Source organism: Oncorhynchus keta, chromosome 34, assembly GCF_023373465.1.
Source record: "Oncorhynchus keta strain PuntledgeMale-10-30-2019 chromosome 34, Oket_V2, whole genome shotgun sequence".
NCBI classification, from domain to species: Eukaryota; Metazoa; Chordata; class Actinopteri; order Salmoniformes; family Salmonidae; genus Oncorhynchus; species Oncorhynchus keta.
The window spans coordinates 27,789,660-27,811,109 of NC_068454.1; the positions used below are offsets into that span (position 1 = coordinate 27,789,660).

A 21,450-nucleotide genomic window follows, 5' to 3' on the forward strand; every position below is an offset into this window, starting at 1 on the left:
AAAGAGAGAGAGAAGAGAAGGGAGAGGAGTTTAAGAGAGAGAGAGAGGGAGAGAGAGAGAGGGAGAAGAGAGAGAGCGAAGAGAGAGAGAGAGAGAGAGAGAGAAGAGAGAGAGGAGAGAGAGAGAGAGAGAGAGAGAGAGAGAGAGTCAAAGAAAGTTTAAAAGAGAGAGGAGCTAGAGAAAGAGAGAGAGAGAGAGAGAGAGAGAGAGAGAGAGAGAGAGAGAGAGAGAGAGAGAGAGAGAGAGAGAGAGAGAGAGAGAGAGAGAGAGAGAGAGAGAGAGAGAGAGAGAGAGAGAGGAGACAAACAAAAAGCATTTTCCTATGTTAGGTGTTCTCTGTTTGCCTGCTGACACATTAAAGAGAGAGAGAGAGAGAGAGAGAGAGAGAGAGAGCGAGAGAGAGAGAGAGAGAGAGAGAGAGAGAGAGAGAGAGAGAGAGAGAGGGAGGGAGTTAGAGAGAGGGAGTTTAAGAGAGAGAGAGGGAGGGAGTTTCAGAGAGAGAGAGAGGGAGTTTAGAGAGGGAGTTTAAGAGAGAGAGGGAGTTTAAGAGAGAGAGGGAGTTTAAGAGAGAGAGAGAGAGAGAGAGAGAGAGAGAGAGAGAGAGAGAGAGAGAGAGAGAGAGAGAGAGAGAGAGAGAGAGAGAGGGAGTTGAAGAGAAAGAGAGTTTAAGAGAGAGAGAGAGTTAGAGAGAAAGAAAGTTTAAAAGAGAGAGGAAGTTAGAGTAAGAGAGAGAGGGAGTTAGAGAGAGAGAGAGAGATAGAGAGAGAGAGAGAGAGAGAGAGAGAGAGAGAGAGAGAGAGAGAGAGAGAGAGAGAGAGAGAGAGAAGAGACAAAGAAAAAGTATTTTCCTATGTTAGGTGTTCTCTGTTTGCCTGCTGACACATTAAAAGCAGCTTTATCTTAACTGACCGTGCAGAATTACACATCGTTGCCTTGTTGTTCTACTTATTCATGCACACACAAATCGGCTAAATCAAGATGAAGCTTTAAGTGAGCGTTCCAGCTGTCCTGAAGCAGTCAATATCACTCAAAGCCCCTGCTGTAATTACATTGTAAACGCAGATTAGCTATGAATAATTTAAACAGGGATTACTGAAAGAGAAAAAGAAGGAGAGAGAAAGAAAAATACAAAAGAGAAATTTGCCCTTTATAGCGCCCCCGCAACACGAAACACATGAAACGCTCTTCAGAAGGTGGAGCGGAGTGTGAGCTGCTTCCATGGTTGGGTTTGCCAACCTATTATTATTCTTTGATTTGTTCCCCACTATTATTAAGGAGCCAAGGAAGAGGAGAGGGAGGGAGAGTGGGAGAGAGAAAAGAAAAAGTAGAGAATAAAACAAATCACCCTGACTTGTCAGACACTTCAGAGGGAATAACAAGGTTGAGAGAGACCAGAAATTATAAAGGCAACAATTATCTGAACATTTAACTCTAAACATTGTGCTAATGAGTGCGTCTTAGAGGAGATTAGCCATATTTCCATTGTCATTCTAATTATTTCCTCTTTTGTGAAGCGCACAAAGAAAACAAAGGAGAAAAGTGTGTGGGAAGTACTGTATAGACGAGTGCAACAGTCATAGAAAGAGAACGAGGCTGTGGATTACCAGAGTTGATGCTGTCAATCCCCATTGAGGCTTCACCCCTCTGTCTCCTCCCCCACCCCTCTGTCTCCTCCCCTCTCCCCCCTGGTCCTCCCTCCTTCCAGCCCTCCTGTCAGTTTAAACCTTCACAACACACTCGTCAAAAGGCCATTCACTCCGCCAACCCTGCTAACTGACAGACAGTTCCTCAGCCTCTGGTACACACACACACGCACGCACGCACGCACGCACGCACGCACGCACGCACACACACACACACACACACACACACACACACACACACACACACACACACACACACACACACACACACACACACACACACACACACACACACACACACACACACACACTAGATGGATGCATTTGGAAGGATCTAGACATCTGTATTGTTCCTGCTCATTTGAATAAATCTCTATTGAAAGATGGGTCATAACACTAAATGTACTGAACATGTCATAGACGCAGAAAGACAGAGAGAAGACGATGTTTACCAGTGCAAAGCAGAGCAGTGTGGTGCAATGCAAGCCTGCTAGCTACCGGTATGGCATAAGCACTAATTGGCAGTTCCTGTACTGTACATGAGATCTAATTTATTCAGCTGCTATACTCTATGTCTGTAAGCCAGTGTACTGTAAGGGGTACTTTCCCAAAAAATCCCAGGTTTTCCAGAACAGGAGGGATTAATAAACAGAAAATATCGAATCCTCCAGCCAGGATTTCTGGAAAATCTTTTTTGGGCAATCCTAGTACTGTATGACAGCGGTCATATATAGTACCGAGATAAAGCCTGTAGGATATAGGATGTGTCAGTGCTGCTGGCTTCTCTCAGTGGGAGGGCTTCCCCCATAATACAATAGACATCCTAATTAAAACAAGAAGAATTGATTCCACAACCGAGACCAAATTCTATTAGAAATTCATCTTGGCAAACATGTGCTGATGTCATTTACATTTCCCCTCAAAATCATTATACTCTGTAAAAAGAAAAAGATGATAATACTTGACTTGAGAGACGCACGCACACACACACACACACACACACACACACACACACACACACACACACACACACACACACACACACACACACACACACACACACACACACACACACACACACACACACACACACACACACACACACACACACACACACACACACACACACAGATTCAGAAAAGGGGAAAGAGCATCCCTAGCACCCCTGGGCAGTATTCTTGGCTTTCAGCCCATACTCAGACACCCCGCAGTTAGTGTAAATTGTAATTCCTACACAAAGCCAGCTGGCACACTAAGACTGGCCATGTTGTGAGCATGTACCAGGGTAAATAATGAATAAAAACAAGATTTACTTTCAAAGAGAGGAGAGTGGAACTACTGAGACCATAGACAGAGCATTATGAAAAAGAACAGGAGAGAGAGATAAACAGAGACAAAAAGACTGCAAAAGAGGGGAACTCACAAGGCCTAATCAGAAGCACAGTAGTCTATTTGTCTCATGTAGCAGATTAAGCTGTAATCTCACATACATGATTTGCAATCTCATGTGCAGCAGTAGGCCTAAGCCACATGTGATGAATTACCAACATGTGATGAATTACCGTCCAAACAGAGCGCTGTGGACCTCGGGCTTGGATGGTGCTCATAATTCTATGAAGAAATGATCATCCTCTGCCCCTCCTTGTGCGTCTAGCGACTGCACACGCAGTATATGAGTGTATATGGGGATCCAAAGATCCGCTAGGCTACTGTATGTATGTCCTCTCTCTCTCTTGTCAACACTTACTGTATCTAATACTGGGAAAACAACCAACAAACATTATATCTATGCCCTATCACCCCCCCCACCCCCTTTATAAGCCACTTTACTCACACACACACACACACACACACACACACACACACACACACACACACACACACACACACACACACACACACACACACACACACACACACACACACACACACACACACACACACACACACACACACACACACAAACACACCAAAGTATCCTGGTGTCACTGTTCTTACTGTTCTCTTCAGCTCTTCAGTTGTTTTGTGTATTGCATGTTCCTCATCTGATTGAGACACTTAACTCAGAGGGCAGAGAGCAGCTAGCGCAGAGCGCCTCACGAGCTGCCCGCAAGTCTGCTTTCACTGAGGAGCCTGCTAGTCTGCTTTCACTGAGCAGCCCGCGAGTCTGCTTTCACTGAGGAGCCTGCTAGTCTGCTTTCACTGAGCAGCCCGCGAGTCTGCTTTCACTGAGGAGCCTGCTAGTCTGCTTTCACTGAGCAGCCCGCGAGTCTGCTTTCACTGAGGAACCTGCTAGTCTGCTTTCACTGAGGAGCCTGCTAGTCTGCTTTCACTGAGCAGCCCGCGAGTCTGCTTTCACTGAGGAGCCTGCTAGTCTGCTTTCACTGAGCAGCCCGTGAGTCTGCTTTCACTGAGGAGCCTGCTAGTCTGCTTTCACTGAGCAGCCCGCGAGTCTGCTTTCACTGAGGAGCCTGCTAGTCTGCTTTCACTGAGCAGCCCGTGAGTCTGCTTTCACTGAGGAGCCTGCTAGTCTGCTTTCACTGAGCAGCCCGCGAGTCTGCTTTCACTGAGGAGCCTGCTAGTCTGCTTTCACTGAGCAGCCCGCGAGTCTGCTTTCACTGAGGAGCCTGCTAGTCTGCTTTCACTGAGCAGCCCGCGAGTCTGCTTTCACTGAGGAGCCTGCTAGTCTGCTTTCACTGAGCAGCCCGCGAGTCTGCTTTCACTGAGGAGCCTGCTAGTCTGCTTTCACTGAGCAGCCCGCGAGTCTGCTTTCACTGAGGAGCCTGCTAGTCTGCTTTCACTGAGCAGCCCGTGAGTCTGCTTTCAATGAGGAGCCTGCTAGTCTGCTTTCACTGAGCAGCCTGCTAGTCTGCTTTCACTGAGGAGCCTGCTAGTCTGCTTTCACTGAGCAGCCCGCGAGTCTGCTTTCACTGAGGAGCCTGCTAGTCTGCTTTCACTGAGCAGCCCGTGAGTCTGCTTTCAATGAGGAGCCTGCTAGTCTGCTTTCACTGAGCAGCCTGCTAGTCTGCTTTCACTGAGGAGCCTGCTAGTCTGCTTTCACTGAGCAGCCTGCTAGTCTGCTTTCACTGAGGAGCCTGCTAGTCTGCTTTCACTGAGCAGCCAGCTAGTCTGCTTTCACTGAGCAGCCCGCTAGTCTGCTTTCACTGAGCAGCCCGCTAGTCTGCTTTCACTGAGCAGCCTGCTAGTCTGCTTTCACTGAGGAGCCTGCTAGTCTGCTTTCACTGAGGAGCCTGCTAGTCTGCTTTCACTGAGGAGCCTGCTAGTCTGCTTTCACTGAGGAGCCTGCTAGTCTGCTTTCACTGAGCTACGGAGGGGATCGCCTGGGAATCAAAGCTCACTATTCTTCCAGCTGAGTGCTAGAGACACAGAGGTCACATCATCTTTATAGCCAAAGATTTTCGAGGAATGAATAAGAGGGTCTTTGTGTGACGGTGGTGTATTGCCGTGTGGGCAGAAAATGACACCATTATTTTTTGCTTTGATAGAAAGAAATGGAGGGGAACACATGTAATACAAGTGACGTAGTTGAGAGACTGTGAAAGCCACAAGCCACATAGATTCCCATTCTCTGCTGTCCAGACTCCCTGCTTGAGTCAGACCATGTAAACATTTAGATGTACTGTGAACTCAAGATTGGCGTATTAAGAAAAAACAACCAAATGTCACACAAAAACTTGTCCTTGTCCTTTCATCTACTGTCGTCTCTGTTTTTGGGGATAGTCAGCCTGAAAGGGACTGCTCATATGGTTTATCAACATTGCTACTTGGTTGTAAATTGGTGATATGGTCACTATGACCCAATGTCAGAATATTGACACTATATGAACCAAAGACATCGTAATGCCAGACATTAAAACATGAAAACTTGAAATTACCTTCATGTTGTGTCCTTAATGTACATTAATTACAATGATATAGCTTTTCAAACATAGTACAACCAAAATTACCGGGGATATAGGCCTAGGCAAACATAAAATATGATTCATGAAAAATTATCAAAACATCCAAGCAGAGACTGCATTCCATTTCCCTTGATAAAGCTCCAAATTAAAATGGAGTTTTTTTGTAATTCAATAAATATTAATAGGACTCAGACTCCATACATTTTCACCTACTTTAATGGAAATTTCCCTTATTTTAAAGCAAGCAAAAACCAACAGCATCTGAAGGGAGACAAAAGGGCAAGCGTGTCTGAAATGGAAACCTAATCTATTCACTTGTCACGGAGCTGATCTCTTACAAGTAGGCCTACAATGTTGACAATAAGTCATATATTAAAACAACTTCATGGAAATATGATTGCAACTATTTAGGCTACCTTTTTCACTCATTCATTTGTTTAAAAATTATAGGCCTTTCGGTCCACAGGACCAGGATGGAAAACCACTGGTCAATGGCATGAAGGCAAGAGCCTCCTAATAGCCTTGCAGCCTGTGATTGGTCTGTGTCAGCATGTGGTCCTGTTTGAAGACAAATGTAGTAGTTATAATGGATCACTATTTAATTCAATAGCCTATCTCGATTTGTAGCAAAATAAATGATTTAAAAGAATTCACCATAAGGGTGGAACTTGATCATAATAAACATTTTAGAGCCCAAAACGTCCGTCTACAAAATATTTGGGCCGTTCTGGCGATCATAATTTATATAGCCTTTCTAGGGCAGACCAGGGCTTTTGGCACTACTAGGTTGCCATGCAGTAGAGACCGTCAGAGCTTGTGACTTCACGCTCCAAACCGGATACTGCGGAAATGATTGTGACAGAAAAATGGAGGTGAGTCCCATGTTTAACTGTGTTGTGGCGCATTCCCACCTGTTTATTGGTTGATTTCCATGACGAAACACATCATGGATAAAGGTATTTCAACCCTAACTTTTTGACGCGGTCATTTGGCCTGACAGAGGACAGTCATATTATGAGGCCTGGTCAAGTATGTGCTTGTCAGTAACGTTGCTCTTCGTCCTGTTTGTTGTTTAGTAAATACTGTGATGAGGTTAGACCTACGTTTGGCACCTTGAAATTCCCACCTTGCAAATAAAAGCCTTCACGATGGACTACCTGGCTACCTTACATCACCATATAGCCTAAATGGGATACTTTTGACAAGAGCCATACCTCTATAGAGTACCGTTTTGGACGCAGCCAAGCAAATCTGGAGTGTAACCACCCTCTGTAAAGTGTGTCATGCCAGAGGTGCAGCTGTGGGACATCGGGACACCCAGAGGCACACATGGCAAAGGTGAAGTCAAGTGCTGAGGTAAGCCTCTCCCTCTCGCCTGTCCATCTTGCCTGTCCCTGCTGCCTGTCCCTCTCACCTCACCTGTCCTTTCTGCCTGTCCCTCTCACCTGTCTTTCCTGCCTGTCCCTCTGGCCTCTCCATCTCGCCTGTCCCTCTGGCCTCTCCATTTCTCCTGTCCCTCTGGCCTGTCCCTCTCACCTCACCTGTCCTTCCTGCCTGTCCCTCTCACCTCACCGTTCTTTATTGCCTGTCCCTCTTGCGTGTCCCTCTCACTCTACCTGTCCTTCTCACCTCACCTGTCTTTCCTGCCTGTCCCTCTGGCCTCTCCATCTGGCCTCTCCATATCGCCTGTCCCTCTGGCCTGTCCCTCTTGCCTGTCCAACATCATACACAGGCAAGGCCTACTCCTACTCCACACACACACGCTGGACACATACGCATGCAAACTGAATAGACAATGACTCACACATAGTGGTAGGCTATCTACTGAATTGTTGAAGTATTTTTTTAAATACACAGTGTCTAGCCTTGAGAAACAATATTTGGGTTTCATTTCTGGGATGATGATCCTGATGTTTCTCCTTCTCTGTGTCCCATCTTCTCTTTGAGGGGATTTCATCCAAAGTAAGCCGATTAACACTGATATTTGTATTCTTCCACCACCATGCAACCATTTTATGTTAACTTCTAAATGTCACAATACTGCTTGATTTAAATGAACAGCCCACTGCAACTTGACAGGATAGACATATCTTCTTTATGTCAAGCAGGATGTTGGATTTACTTGACTGAGACTGAACTGCATAAGAATAAGGCATTATGGATAACAATGCTCTCAGCAAACTGCAGCCGCTGAACCATCACATATATAGAAGCGCAATTGCCATAGGCCTACAACCTCTTTCCAATACAGAAAATATATGAATCAATCCCGAGGGCTCCCGAGTGGCGCAGCGGTCTAAGGCACTGCATCTCAGTGCTAGAGGCGTCACTACAGACATCCTGGTTTGATTCCAGGCTGTATCACAACAGGTCATGATTGTCCCATAGGGCGGTGCAGAATTGGCCCAGCGTCGATCAGGTTTGCCAGTGTAAGACTTCATTGTAAATAAGAATTTGTCTGGTAAAATAAATAAATAAAACATTATAATATATATGTATGTAATTGCCTGGCAGGCTGGAGTGGAGGCTCGCTAGACAAAATTACTACACACGTTGATTACAACATTTGATTGTTATAATAGGTCTAATGTTCTAATAATTACTAATGTGAAAGATAACATTTTAAAAGAACTTGGGCTAACCAATTAAACGGGTCTTATCAGGAATACAGCCGACGGTTTATTTCTTCCCTCCCCTGCTCCCTTCTCTTTGTTTAGTAGACAATTCCATCAACGTCTTGTCGCCCTGGGGCAGTGAATCAACGTATTGTCGTCCTGGGGCAGTGCGCGTGCGCTGTATTGTACCTTTAGCTCTGAACACACCGCGTGCAGGTTGTATAGAATGTGAGGCGCGCGGAACAGAGTGGTGCTGTGGTGGATTGGTTACGTAGAATATGTGATTCGATATTAAACGAGAGTTGAAAAGATCAGCTGCGGTGTATATGCTACCAACTGGACAGAGACAGAAACACTACACCCAGTGCACATGCAGAAGGGGATAAACACCTGCCAAATACTGTATGTTATACAACATAACAACCTTTTTTGGTTTTAAAAAGTGTAAACATCGTTCATAGTAGATATTGAACGGAAAAACCACTCTGATATAGCGGGGTGTGTTTGTGCGTGTGCGTGCGTCTGTGTATGCGTGTGTGTTGCGTGTGTGTGTATCAGCGCGCGCTCTCAGTCCCTTCCCTGGCGCGGAGCGGAGAGTGTTTCTCTCTGGTTCATACTATAGACTACCATCATGTGAAAAACTGCACTGCTCCAAGCACCGCGCGGCAAGCGAGCGATGTGTTAAAAATCTGATCATAGTCAAATGTATATAGTATTGTACGTTTGAGACGAGTTATACCCTCGTTAGCACACCACTCAACTAGCCTACTTGCTTTACTATAGGCTAGGCTATATTATACTAGTATGCCTAAAACTAATCTACTACTAACTGATAATAATACTAGGCTAATATTTGTATAATAATACTACTAATAATAATAGCCGGCTATTGTTATTACCTATGAGTAGAAAGTTAATAGCTAGGTGAATTCAGAGAACAAATGTGCCCTTTCAAAGTGACAAAAGTACCTGCGACTTGTAAACCAAAGCCAACAAAACACGATTTTTATTTACCAGAATCGAATGTTGTCTGAGAAAACAAAACCACACACACACAGACGGACGGACCAATGCCCACTATAAATGCCCACCACCCACTCTCACAGTGCGACGGACGACGCGAGATGAGAATAAAGCAGGAGCCAGGAATCTATGGTGGACTTGGTCTCAGTCTCAGTGATGTCGGCTCTTTTCCAAGCCAACGGACACGTGTGTCGGTGATTTAATGCTCCTTATTCTCAAAAAAAATGAACAGTGCTGCTCTCTGTCTGTGCTTGTGCTCGAGGCTGAAAGCAGAAACATGTTGTCCGTTGAGATTCCTCGAATTTCGTTAGAGAGAAATACATAAGGAATTCAGAAATTTTACCAGCCAAACACACGTCACTCTTTTATTTCGGATGTTTTGTCATTGGGGCAATAGAATAACCTAGCTAATATATACTGATATTTCTCAATATGACCTCTTTAACTTAGAGGAGAAGTGTATGGGCTACTTTAGGCTACTCTTCAATGTTCTTAGATAGAGTCATGGTGAATTTAAAGCGGATATGAACGAAAATCAACATAGTGGGTCTAGATAATTTGAATGGCAACCCAGAGAGTTTGTAAACAAAACGGTCAAATTGTGTGGGGACTGTTGGAAGAGGCATACAACACACTACTTGTTCAGTGCGCAGCGCGCAGACAGTTGTGAGAAGAGTCGCCACAAACCTCTTGCGCTGTGCACCAGCCAGCCAGACACCGAACTGTCACTCACCTGCTTGTGAAGAGATCCTCCGAAACAGCGCAGAAGTGAGCAGAAAGCCCAAGCAACACAGAACCGATGCTAGTAGCTTCATTTTCAGGGGTTCGCAGTAACTCCTTTGATTCACATGTCCAGAAGCAAGATCCCTTTCGGCTTGACAAATATGAAAATGTAGAAGCTTGTGTCAGTTTTCAGTTGGGTTATTGATTCGAGTTAGTAGTAGACTAATTAGTCCAACTCGGTCTTCTTCTTCTCCTTGTCTGGTTTATGCCTAGTGAATAAATGTGAATAAAAGTTCAAACCGATATTAGGTAGCGTATGTTCCAATGTAGCGCATTGATATGGCTTGTCAAAAATAGTAAAGCAACGCTCATGCCATTCATTACTCTCTCGGAGTTGGATACCGTACTAAGCGACTGCGTACTGTCTGCCCCCCCTGCAATTTTGTCACCTCCCACAGTCAACAGGATTGGTTGAAGGTAGCTCTGATTGATTTAAGCCCTCCTCCTAGAACCAGGGATTTTTAATGTTGCCAAAATCCTTGAATTGGTTGCGTAGGTCCCTTGCAACTGTCTAAATCTACAAAATAATATTGCTTGTCAAAATGATGCGTTATATGCCTACTTGTTTTGGGAGACGTACATTTAAGCATAATAGGCTACTCTAGCATTTATTCTTACCACTTAAAATGTATTTAAATTGTGGACTATCGTTACATTTCTGGAGACATGTCTAAATGGGTCTGGAACCAACAGGACCACGAACAGCTTCTACCCCTAAGCCATATCAGACTGCTAAATAGCTAGTTAAAGATGCACTATGCTCCGCAATTTCAAGGTGGATTAAATTATTTAAAAAATAGCCTAATTTCAGTTTATGTGACACAACAAGCAACTATAGGGTAGAGAATCATTGTACCGTTTTGTGGTGTCTCTCTTGTCATGATGTGTGTTTTGTCCTATATTTACATTTTTAATCCCAACCCCTGTCCCGGCAGGAGGCCTTTTGATTTTGGTAGGCGTCCATGTAAACAAGAATTTGTTCTTAACTTACTTGTCTAGTTAAATGAAGGTAAAATAAAACAAAATAAAGCATTTAAATATTGCATTTTCTGCTGTTTGAAGCTGGTGTATAAACCCAAAAGTAAAAGAGTCAAAAACAAAACTTAAGACCAGGAAGCATCGAAACAGCACACATAGAATCTACTGCTTGTTAGACTAGCTTTCAATGAGAATGACAGACCTATAACTAACATTTTTATGTGAATTTGGTGGGGTTGCCCAAAAAGTTACATATTGCAGCTTTAAATAGCTAGCTCGAGTATCTGCAATGTCCCTTTTTACACTAACTTTGTTTGACTCATCACAGACTGTACACTGCTGCTACTGTTTACCATCTGTCATCGTATTCCTAGTTATATGTACAGTATACTGTATATCTACCTCAATTACCTCTTTCCCCTGCACATGGACTCAGTAATGGTACCCATTGTATATAGCCAGGTTATCGTTTCTCATTGTGTATCTACTTTTACTTTAATTATTACGTATTTTAATGTTCTATTATTTATCTATTTTCTTTTTCTCTGCAATTTTGGGAAGGGACGTAACTAAGCTTTTCACTGTTAGTCCACACCTGTTGTTTATGAAGCATGTGAAGCATGTGACTAATACAATATGATTTGAGTCAACAGACATTCCTGTTTTTAATGGCCTGCCCATCATTTTTATACATGACCCTGAGAATAATGGGATGTTAATTGATTAACTCAGAAACCACACCTGTGAAGCACCTGCTTTCAATATACTTCGTATCCCTCATTTAGTCAAGTGTTTCCATTATTTCGGCAGTTACCTGTATTTCCATGTTGAAGCCAGTAAAAACAACTAGATCGGCTAGGCTACATGTTTGTTATAACTAGGCCTATTGTAGTAGCTACTGTATACTATTTAATAAACTATCTTCAAAGGATAGGACAAACATCCATGGCTCCTGCGGAAGAGCCATTAGGCCTACATTGCTTTATGCTCATGGAACGAGAGATTTATGATATCCTGCTTCTGACCCTATCCTATTTAGAAATATTGTTGTTGTTAAAAAAACGGATTGATTGTTAGTCCACACCTGATGTTTACGAAGCATGTGATGAATAAAATTTGACACATATCAACATAATGAGTAGGTCTATGTGTTGTCTAGAATTAAACAGAATACATTTTTATTCAACTTTGACTTTTGAACTTAAAAACAAACAAATTGCATCTTAAGTTGAAGTGACCGAATAAAATATAAATGTTTTGTGTCCACATCAGAACATGAGAATGACCTACCTCTCAATAACACTCCTCTCTCTCTCTCTCTCTCTCTCTCTCTCTCTCTCTCTCTCTCTCTCTCTCTCTCTCTCTCTCTCTCTCTCTCTCTCTCTCTCTCTCTCACACACACCCCAACAGAGGGGAGAACACCCCCTGAGCTGCAATATGCCAAAACATCTGGTCTGAAAAGCAAATTTTCTTATGTTTGGCATACATAGGGCATGCATGGACACACACACAAGCACACACACACACTCGCAGGCACACGCACGTACAAATACGCTCACTATTAAGAAGTGTTGTAGGTCTACTGTAGCCTAAAAGCTTTCTGAACATTTTGCATGTTGTTTGCCCTTAATACAACTGTATTAAGAATATTAATGTTAAAGCAAACTGTAGAATCAAGGTAAACGAAAAGGTAGACTGAATTTAAACGTATTTATACAAATAACATGGTGAAGAACCACAGAGAAGGAGATGAAGGACTGTGGCCTGTCATGGAAAGCCATCCTGAAAAAAAGCAGAAGATCGACAGCTAGGTCACGCTCTCATGGATGCCTTATGATCCAAATAGGAACAAGAGGATTAAGTAATGTGTTATTGCATGATTTGTTATTGCATGAAATGTTATGTCAACTAACACTATATTATTGCTTATATTATCATGTTATAGAGAAGCATTACATTTTATGGCATATCTTTTTTAGTATTGGCCTATAATGATGAATGACATATATACACTATAGTTCAAAAACATGGGGTCATTTAGAAATGTCCTTATTTATGTCCATTAAAATAACATCAAATTGATCAGAAATACAGTGTCGACATTGTTAATGTTGTAAATAACTATTGTAGCTGGAAACGGCAGATTTTTAATAGAATATCTACATAGGCGTACAGAGGCCCATTATCAGCAACCATCACTCCTGTGTTCCAATGGCATGTTGTGTTAGCTTAGTTTATAATATGAAAAGGATTATTGATCATTAGAAAACCCTTTTGCAATTATGTTGGCACAGTAGAAAACCTTTGTTCTGATAAAAGAAGCAATAAAACTGTCCTTCTTTAGACTAGTTGAGTATCTGGAGCATCAGCACTTGTGGGTTCGATTACAGGCTCAAAATGGCCAGAAACAAATAACTTTCTTCTGAAACTTGTCAGTCTATTCTTGTTCTGAGAAATGAAGGCTATTCCAGGATAGAAATTGCCAAGATACGGAAGATCTGGTACAACACTGGTCCTACTCCCTTCACAGAACAGCGCAAACTGACTCTAAACAGAATAGAAACAGGAGTGGGAGGCCCCGGTGCACAACTGAGCAAGAGGACAAGTACATTAGAGTATCTAGTTTGAGAAACAGACGCCTCACAAGTCCTCAACTGGCAGCTTCATGAAATAGTATTTTTTGCCTATCTTAATCTATTATTTTAATTGGCCAGTTATTGGCTAGTCTGAGATATGGCCTTTTCTCCTGTTCACTGTGGTTCCCAATGTTGAATAATAGTGAAGGCATGAAAACTATAAACCATATGGAGTCATGTAGTAACCAATTCAAACAAATCAAAATATATTTTATAATTGAGATTCTTCAAATTAGCCACTCTTTGCCTTGATTACAGTTTTGCACTCTCACTCTCAACCAGCTTTATGAGGTAGTCACATGGAATGTTAAAAGTTAATTTGTGTAATTTCTTTCCTTCACAATGCGTTTGAGCTAATCAGTTGTGCTGTGACAATGTAGGGGTTGTATACAGAAGATAACCCTATTTGGTAAAATACCAAGTCCATAGAAGAACAGCTCAAAAAAGCAAAGAGAAACAACATTCCATCCATATTTTAAGACATGAAGATCAGTCAATCTGGATAATTTCAAGAACTTTGAAAGTTTCCTCAAGTAGAGTCGCAAAAACAGTCAAGAGCTACGATGAAACTGACTCTCATGAGGACCGCCATAGGAAAGGAAGACCCAGAGTTACCTCTGCTGCAGAGGATAAATTCAGCCTCAGAAACAAACAATTAACTTCACCTCAGATTCCAGCCCAAATAAATGCTTCACAGAGTACAAGTAACAGATACATCTCAACATCAACTGTTCAGAGGAGACTGCGTGAATCCGACCTTCATGGTCGAATTTCTACAAAGAAACCACTACTAAAGGACACCGATCATAAGAAGAGACTTCCTTGGGCCGAGAAACACGAGCAATGGACATTAGACCGGTGGAAATCTATCCTTCCAGAGTCCAAATTTGAGATTTTTGGTTCCAACCACCATGTCTTTGTGAAAGGCAGAGTAGGTGAACAGATGATCTCCGCATGTGTGGTTCCCAATTTGAAGCATGGAGGAGGAGGTGTGACGGTGTGTTTTTTTTGCTTGGGACATTATCTGTTATTTATTTTTATATTCAAGGCACACTTAACCAGCATGGTTACCACAGCATTCTGCAGCGATACACAATCCCATCTGGTTTGCTCTTAGTGGGACTATCGTTTTTCAACAGGTCAATGACCCAAAACACACCTCCAGGCTGTGTAAGTGCTGTTTGACCAAGAAGTAGAGTGATGAAGTGCACATCAGATGACCTGGCCTCCACAAGACTGTTGGAAAAGCATTACAGGTGTCTACCTCATGAAGCTGGTTGAGGCAATGCCAATAGTGTGCAAAGCTATTATCAAGGCAAAGGGTCGCTACTTTGAAGAATATAACATATAAAATATATTTGTATGTGTTTGATTTCTCTACTAGATGATTCCATATGTGTTATTTTTATAGTTTTGATGCCTTCCTATTATTCTACAATATAGAAAATAGTACAATTAAAGAAAAACCCTTGAATGATTAGGTGTGTCCAACCTTATGAGTGGTACTGTATAAATATTGGTTAATTTTAGAACAACTACGGCTGAACACATAGTCCGAATAACATTCAGAGATTCAGAGAAAACACAATGAACTCATAATTCTAGAATGATAATGCTATGAAAATATGAAACCCGGGAGAGACTTGTGCCACCTGGCATAAGTGTTACACCTTGAGCCTCAGTTTAAATCCCCTACGCTTCATCTTAAATGTTAAAGCAAATAGACCCTTTTTACTATATATCCTTCCTCTGTCCTTTTTCCAAATGTTCCTGCCATTTCTGCTTTTCAGGTTCACAATGGACAGTGTTTTTGCTTGAGTGCAGAATAAATAACAATGCATTGAACTGTATGACACTAACTTTTTCCCCCGAAACTGTAGTTCTGACCTTTCACCACAGGGGGGAGTTAGGCTATTACCTAAGAGGTTACCACATCATGACACATTTAGCATAAAGCTAGCAGTGGGATGACTCAATGTGTGCTTTCCAAAGGGTACAATATTCACTTTATAGTGCACACATTTTTACCACAACCCCTTCATACCTGGTGAAAAGTCATTCACTACATAGGGAATAAGGTGTCATTTGGGAGAGTACCATTTGGTACACATCAATGACTCAAGCTGGTACCAACAAGTTTACTGGCTCAGTGCCTCTTAATTTGACACATTGGAGCATCTTATCATTTAGACACATTGTTATGAAAACACGACTTAATGTGACGAGCATTTAATATCGCTGACAACAACCTAAGTGATTAAGAAATATAATTCTTATTCCTCGCTCGAAACCATTTCCAATGGCTGCCTTTTATCATTTTAATAACAACTCAAATGCAATTCAGACCACTCTATTATGTTTGTTTGTGTGTAATTTCATTATTTTAAAGATCGCTCCTCTGACAGTATCTTCTTAATGCTGTCAATTACATCATTCTGTCCATCGATTTTTATGAAACAGAAACAGAAAATTATGACGTTCTGTGTGAGACTGTGTGTGTGTGTATGTGTGTGTGTGTGTATGTGTGTGATGGTGTGTTTGTGTTTGTGTTCCTGCCTGGGCTCCCCTGGTTCCAGTGGTGTGGCTAATCTAATACATAAGTCCCTGATTTGTTTAATGGATGAGACTTTGCTGCATGAGGCGAGCCAATAAATCCATAGCAGCCTCCAGAGGGCTAATACCTCATAATGATTCCACACACACAATGTTCTGCAACTTATGAAGCAACTTTATCATACTCCTCCTCACACAGACACAGTGCTTATTTGTTTCACTGCTACCCTGCAACCAAGGCAATTTCTCCCCCTGCAGCAAGGTTATTCAAAAAGGCCCTGCATCCAAAATATCATCCTATTCCCTACATAGTGTACTACTGTTTATGGGCCTGGGTCAAAAGTAGTGCATTGTATAGGGAATAGAGTGCCATTTAGAAGGCAAACACTGAGCCTGTGAAAAAGTTGCAGTACAGACATTTGTTATTGTCAGAGCTAAACTTTTCTTTCAATATACAGTACCAGTCAAAAGTTTGGACACACATACTCATTCAAGAGTTTTTCTTTATTTTTGCTATTTTCTACATTGTAGAATAATAGTAAAGACATCACAACTATGAAATAACACATATGGAATCATGTAGTATCCAAAAAAGTGTTAAACAAATCAAAATATATTTTATATTTGAGATTGTTCAAAGTAGCCACCCTTTGCCTTGATGACAGCTTTGCACACTCTTGGCATTCTCTCAACCAGCTTCATGAGGTAGTCACCTGGAATGCATTTCAATTAACAGGTGTGTCTTGTTAAAAGTTAATTTGTGGAATTTCTTTCCTTCTCAATGTGTTTGAGCCAATCAGTTGTGTTGTGACAAGGTAGGGGTGGTATTCAGAAGATAGCCCTATTTGGTAAAACACCAAGTCCATATTATGGCAAGAACAGCTTTAAGACATGGAGGTCAGTCAATCTGGAAAATGTAAAGAACCTTTAAAGTTTTATCAAGTGCATTCGCAAAAACCATGAAGCGCTACGATGAAACTGGCTCTCATGAGGACCGCCAAAGGAAAGGAAGACACAGAGTACCTCTGCTGCCCTGGATAAGTTCATTAGAGTTTACCAGCCTCAGAAATTGCAGCCCAAATAAATGCTCCACATAGTTCAAGTAACAGACACATCTCAACATCAACTGTTCAGAGGAGACTGTGTGAATCAGGCCTTCGTGGTCGAATATCTGCAAAGAAACCACTACTAAAGGACACCAAAAAGAAGAAGAGACTTGTTTGGACCAAGAAACACCAGAAATGGATATTAGACTGGCGGAAATCTGTCCTTCGACGTGATGAGTCCAAATTTGATATGTTTGGTCCCAACTGCCATGTCTTTGTGAGACACAGAGTAAGTGAACGAATGATCTCCGCATGTGTGTTTTCCGCCATGAAGCATGGAGGAGGAGGTTTGATTGTGTGAGGGTGCTTTGCTGGTGACACATTGTCTGTGATTTATTTAGAATTCAAGGCACACTTAACCAGCTTGGCTACCACAACATTCTGCAGTGATACACCATTCCATCTGGTTTGTGCTTAGTTGGACTGTCATTTGTTTTTCAACAGGACAATGACCCAACACACCTCCAAGCTGTGTAAGGGCTATTTGACCAAGAAGGAGAGTGATGGAGTGCTGCATCAGATGACCTGGCCTCCACAATCACCCGATCTCAACCCAATTGAGATGGTTTTGGATGAGTTGGACCTCAGAGTGAAGGAAAAGCAGCTAACAATTGCTCAGCATATGTGGGAACTTCAAGAATGTTGAAAAATAATTCCAGGTGAAGCTGGTTGAGAGAATGCCAAGAGTGTGCAATGCTGTCATCAACGCAAACTTTGGCTACTTTGAAGATTCTAAAATATATCTGGATGGTTTTTGACGTTTTTTGGGGGGGTTACTACATGATTCCACATGATTTCATAGTTTTGATGTCTTCACTATTATTTGACAATGTATAAAATAGTAAAAAATAAAGAGAAAACCTTGAATGAGTGTGTGTGTCCAAACTTTTGACTGGTACTGTATGAATAATGAATTCAAGGTATTACATGCCCTCTCGTAAGTGGATTTTATTTTCCCAGAAAAGCGAACACTTTCAATGACAAACTGTACTGTACAGTAGTGTACACTGGCTACATTAGAGTGTGCGAACCAATGATGTAGGAGTGTTGCTGTTCACAGTATAAGCCTCAGCATCCTTTATCTAAAATTAAAAATAAATACAAATGTATGTGTGTGACTATAAGGTGCAGTGCCAGCAGTAGGCATTTCATTGAATGGTACACATCCCATTGTATCCTGTGCATATGACAAATAAACATTGCTTAGAATTTTTAGGATATCCCCAGAAGCTGTAGGGTTGGAGGTGTTAAATATTCAGGTTAGGAGGGGTTAAAAACTAGTGATGATTCCTAAATGACAGGGGTTAATAGTTCCCTCAGAGTCTGTCTCTGTCTCTATTTGCCTCAACTCTATGGCACGGCTCAGTGCTACAGCGATTCACTGAGCAATAAGCTGCATTACCACATTACACACACAGGATTACGTGGCCACTTCCTCAGCCAATGACTCTCATCAGAAGTCACTGAAGAACCCACTGACTGTGTAATTGTTTCCCATTAGGGGAAATGTTCACTCCCATCCCATCCCGTCTCACCCTAGCTGTGTGTGCTGACAGATGCAGAATGCTCAGCGGCCTGGCAGTGAGTCAAGATGATTCTGTATAAGGTAGGGGTAGCGGGTTGTGGGGTTGTGGACTCGGTGTACAATCAGTGGGTTGTGCGGTTGTGGACTCTGTGTACAATCAGTGGGTTGTGCGGTTGTGGACTCTGTGTACAATCAGTGGGTTGTGGGGTTGTGGACTCTGTGTACAATCAGTGGGTTGTGCGGTTGTGGACTCTGTGTACAATCAGTGGGTTGTGCGGTTGTGGACTCTGTGTACAATCAGTGGGTTGTGCGGTTGTGGACTCTGTGTACAATCAGTGGGTTGTGGGGTTGTGGACTCTGTGTACAATCAGTGGGTTGTGGGGTTGTGGACTCTGTGTACAATCAGTGGGTTGTGGGGTTGTGGACTCTGTGTACAATCAGTGGGTTGTAGATGCTCAGTATCCAGTCAGAGGCAGGATTATTGTTTAGAATATAGGGGCAGTGAGGTTGTGGGCTCCTTCTGTTTGAGGGGAAGTGGGGTTGTGGACATCATAGTTCCCAATCAGTCTTCCTCCTTGAAGTTTGCAGTTGTATTTAAAAAACACTATTTTGCTCAAAACATATTTTTTTTACCCTTTAGTGTGTGTACTTTACAGTTTTTATACTTGCAATATTGCTTTTCAATACTAAATGTTTAAAAAAATCACTACAGGATGTATTTAATGTGAATGATATTATTAATAGTTGTGAAATACGAGTTAGAGTTTGTACGATGTACACTGCTGCCATCTACTGAATAAAATAAATAATTGTATCTCTGCTGTGTTGCTGTGTTACTTTTGAAAAATACTGCCATCTATTGGCACCTATATGAACTGCATTCACAGTACAAGTATGGCAAAATATCTCATTATTATCCCAACGACTTTCCAAAAGAGCCTAATCATTCCTATCATTACACTGCTGTAGAGTAATTCAATGACTTTATTCAGATGTTATAGTAATCACCTATCTTCTCTCTTTTTTGTGAAGCTTTTTTTTCTCAATGTACTGCCACTGGAGGGCAGCACAAGCGTGAGAATAAGGTAATGGAATAATTCCCTTATTACAGGATTACTGTGGTCTTTACATGATTGTAAAAGTGCGTGTGTGTGGCAGGACTTGCCCACAGCTTGTGTTGATGTCTGCCCTCAAAATTAACCATCAGTGTGGAAACAAGATTGAATTACTGGTTTTATCTGAGCAATACTGAGAGTACAATCTTAATACCACTCTGCCCTTGATGTCAGCGTGTGGGGGTAGGGACCGGAGGACTTTTACAAAGTAGGGTTAGATAATATCACATTGGTTACATTGACTCATCAATACTATCTGTCACCTGATGTGACTAAAGGAAACCTGATGATGTGAGATCATCTCAGGCAAACCACAGGCTTCCAATACTATAAACAATGACGTCCAGGAATTTAACATGATTATTGTGCACATTTTCTTTGAATACGGTTATAGAAGACATGACCAAAACTAGAGGCCTTATAAGCCTACAGATCGATCGTCTTTGAGATTGTAACCCACCAATCCAGGCAAGTTTTACCAGGATCCCATCACTTATACTAGTAGCAACAGCCCCACTACACCACAAGACACCTCACTACACCAGAGAAGAACAGTGAGTGGCTAACAACTTATCTGTCAGTTTCTAGAAGTCAATCCTTGTCCTTGGATCTCTGCCCTGTACAATGCAGTAGATCTGTTCTGTACATGCATTGAATTGGTATACCTATAAAAGGTTCAGAGGTTTTTATGGAACATCATTTTTACCTCTTTCTCTGAGTGTTGTGTTGTATTTAAGCCCTATTCACTCCTCTCTTGACCCCAGGCCCAGCAACCGCAATACTAACAAAAGCGTTGACATTTAAAAGGGAAGAAAATCTTGCCTAAGTGCTTAGTTGCAGAAATGGCACGTTTTCTATTTTTTCTCTCTCTTTTTTTTCCAGGGGGGTGTCTCCTTTCAGCAGCCTCAAAGAGATACGAGTAGCTAGGTACAGTGAAGTCACAGACAGTCTATCTATTGTGGTATTTACATATATTTCCTGTTTTCACTTCAACTCTTGGCAGCTGTGCATCCATTTATGTCAGGCAACGGCCATCTGTATCCCTGCATCCCCAAACCTCCCTCCCAGCTTAAACCCACAGCTCTCTCCAACATCACAACCTCTCTCTCTATCTATTCATTTCAATTCAATTCAATGGGCTTTATTGGCATGGGAAACATGGGAAACATATCTTAACATTGCCAAAGAAAGCATCTCTCTCTCTCTCTCTCTCTCTCTCTCTCTCTCTCTCTCTCTCTCTCTCTCTCTCCCTCTCTCTCTCTCTCTCTCTCTCTCCCTCTCTCTCTCTCACACTTCCCAATAATACAGTAACAAACCTAGCAACCCTGCAGCTGTACTTTTCTCCGCCATTTTCTCCTCTTATCAGATGCACTAATTGCTCTCCTTTCTCATCTGTCTGTCTGTCTGTCTGTCTGTCTGTCTGTCTGTCTGTCTGTCTGTCTGTCTGTCTGTCTGTCTGTCTGTCTCACACACACACACACACACACACACACACACACACACACACACACACACACACACACACACACACACACACACACACACACACA

The 21,450-nt window shown here is 42.2% G+C and overlaps 1 protein-coding gene across 2 annotated transcripts in view; it reads right to left on the reverse strand.

The window, feature by feature from the left end:
* The window catches only part of LOC118366646 (receptor tyrosine-protein kinase erbB-4-like), a 545,013-nt gene extending 534,674 nt beyond the window's left edge, over positions 1-10,339 (reverse strand). For both annotated transcript variants that reach the window (XM_052493562.1, XM_052493560.1), the window contains exon 1: positions 9,938-10,339. In XM_052493562.1, the coding sequence (XP_052349522.1) occupies positions 9,938-10,019 (82 nt within the window). In that variant the 5' untranslated portion in view covers positions 10,020-10,339. The remainder of the gene's footprint in view (positions 1-9,937) is intronic.
* Between the last annotated feature and the right edge of the window lie 11,111 nt (positions 10,340-21,450).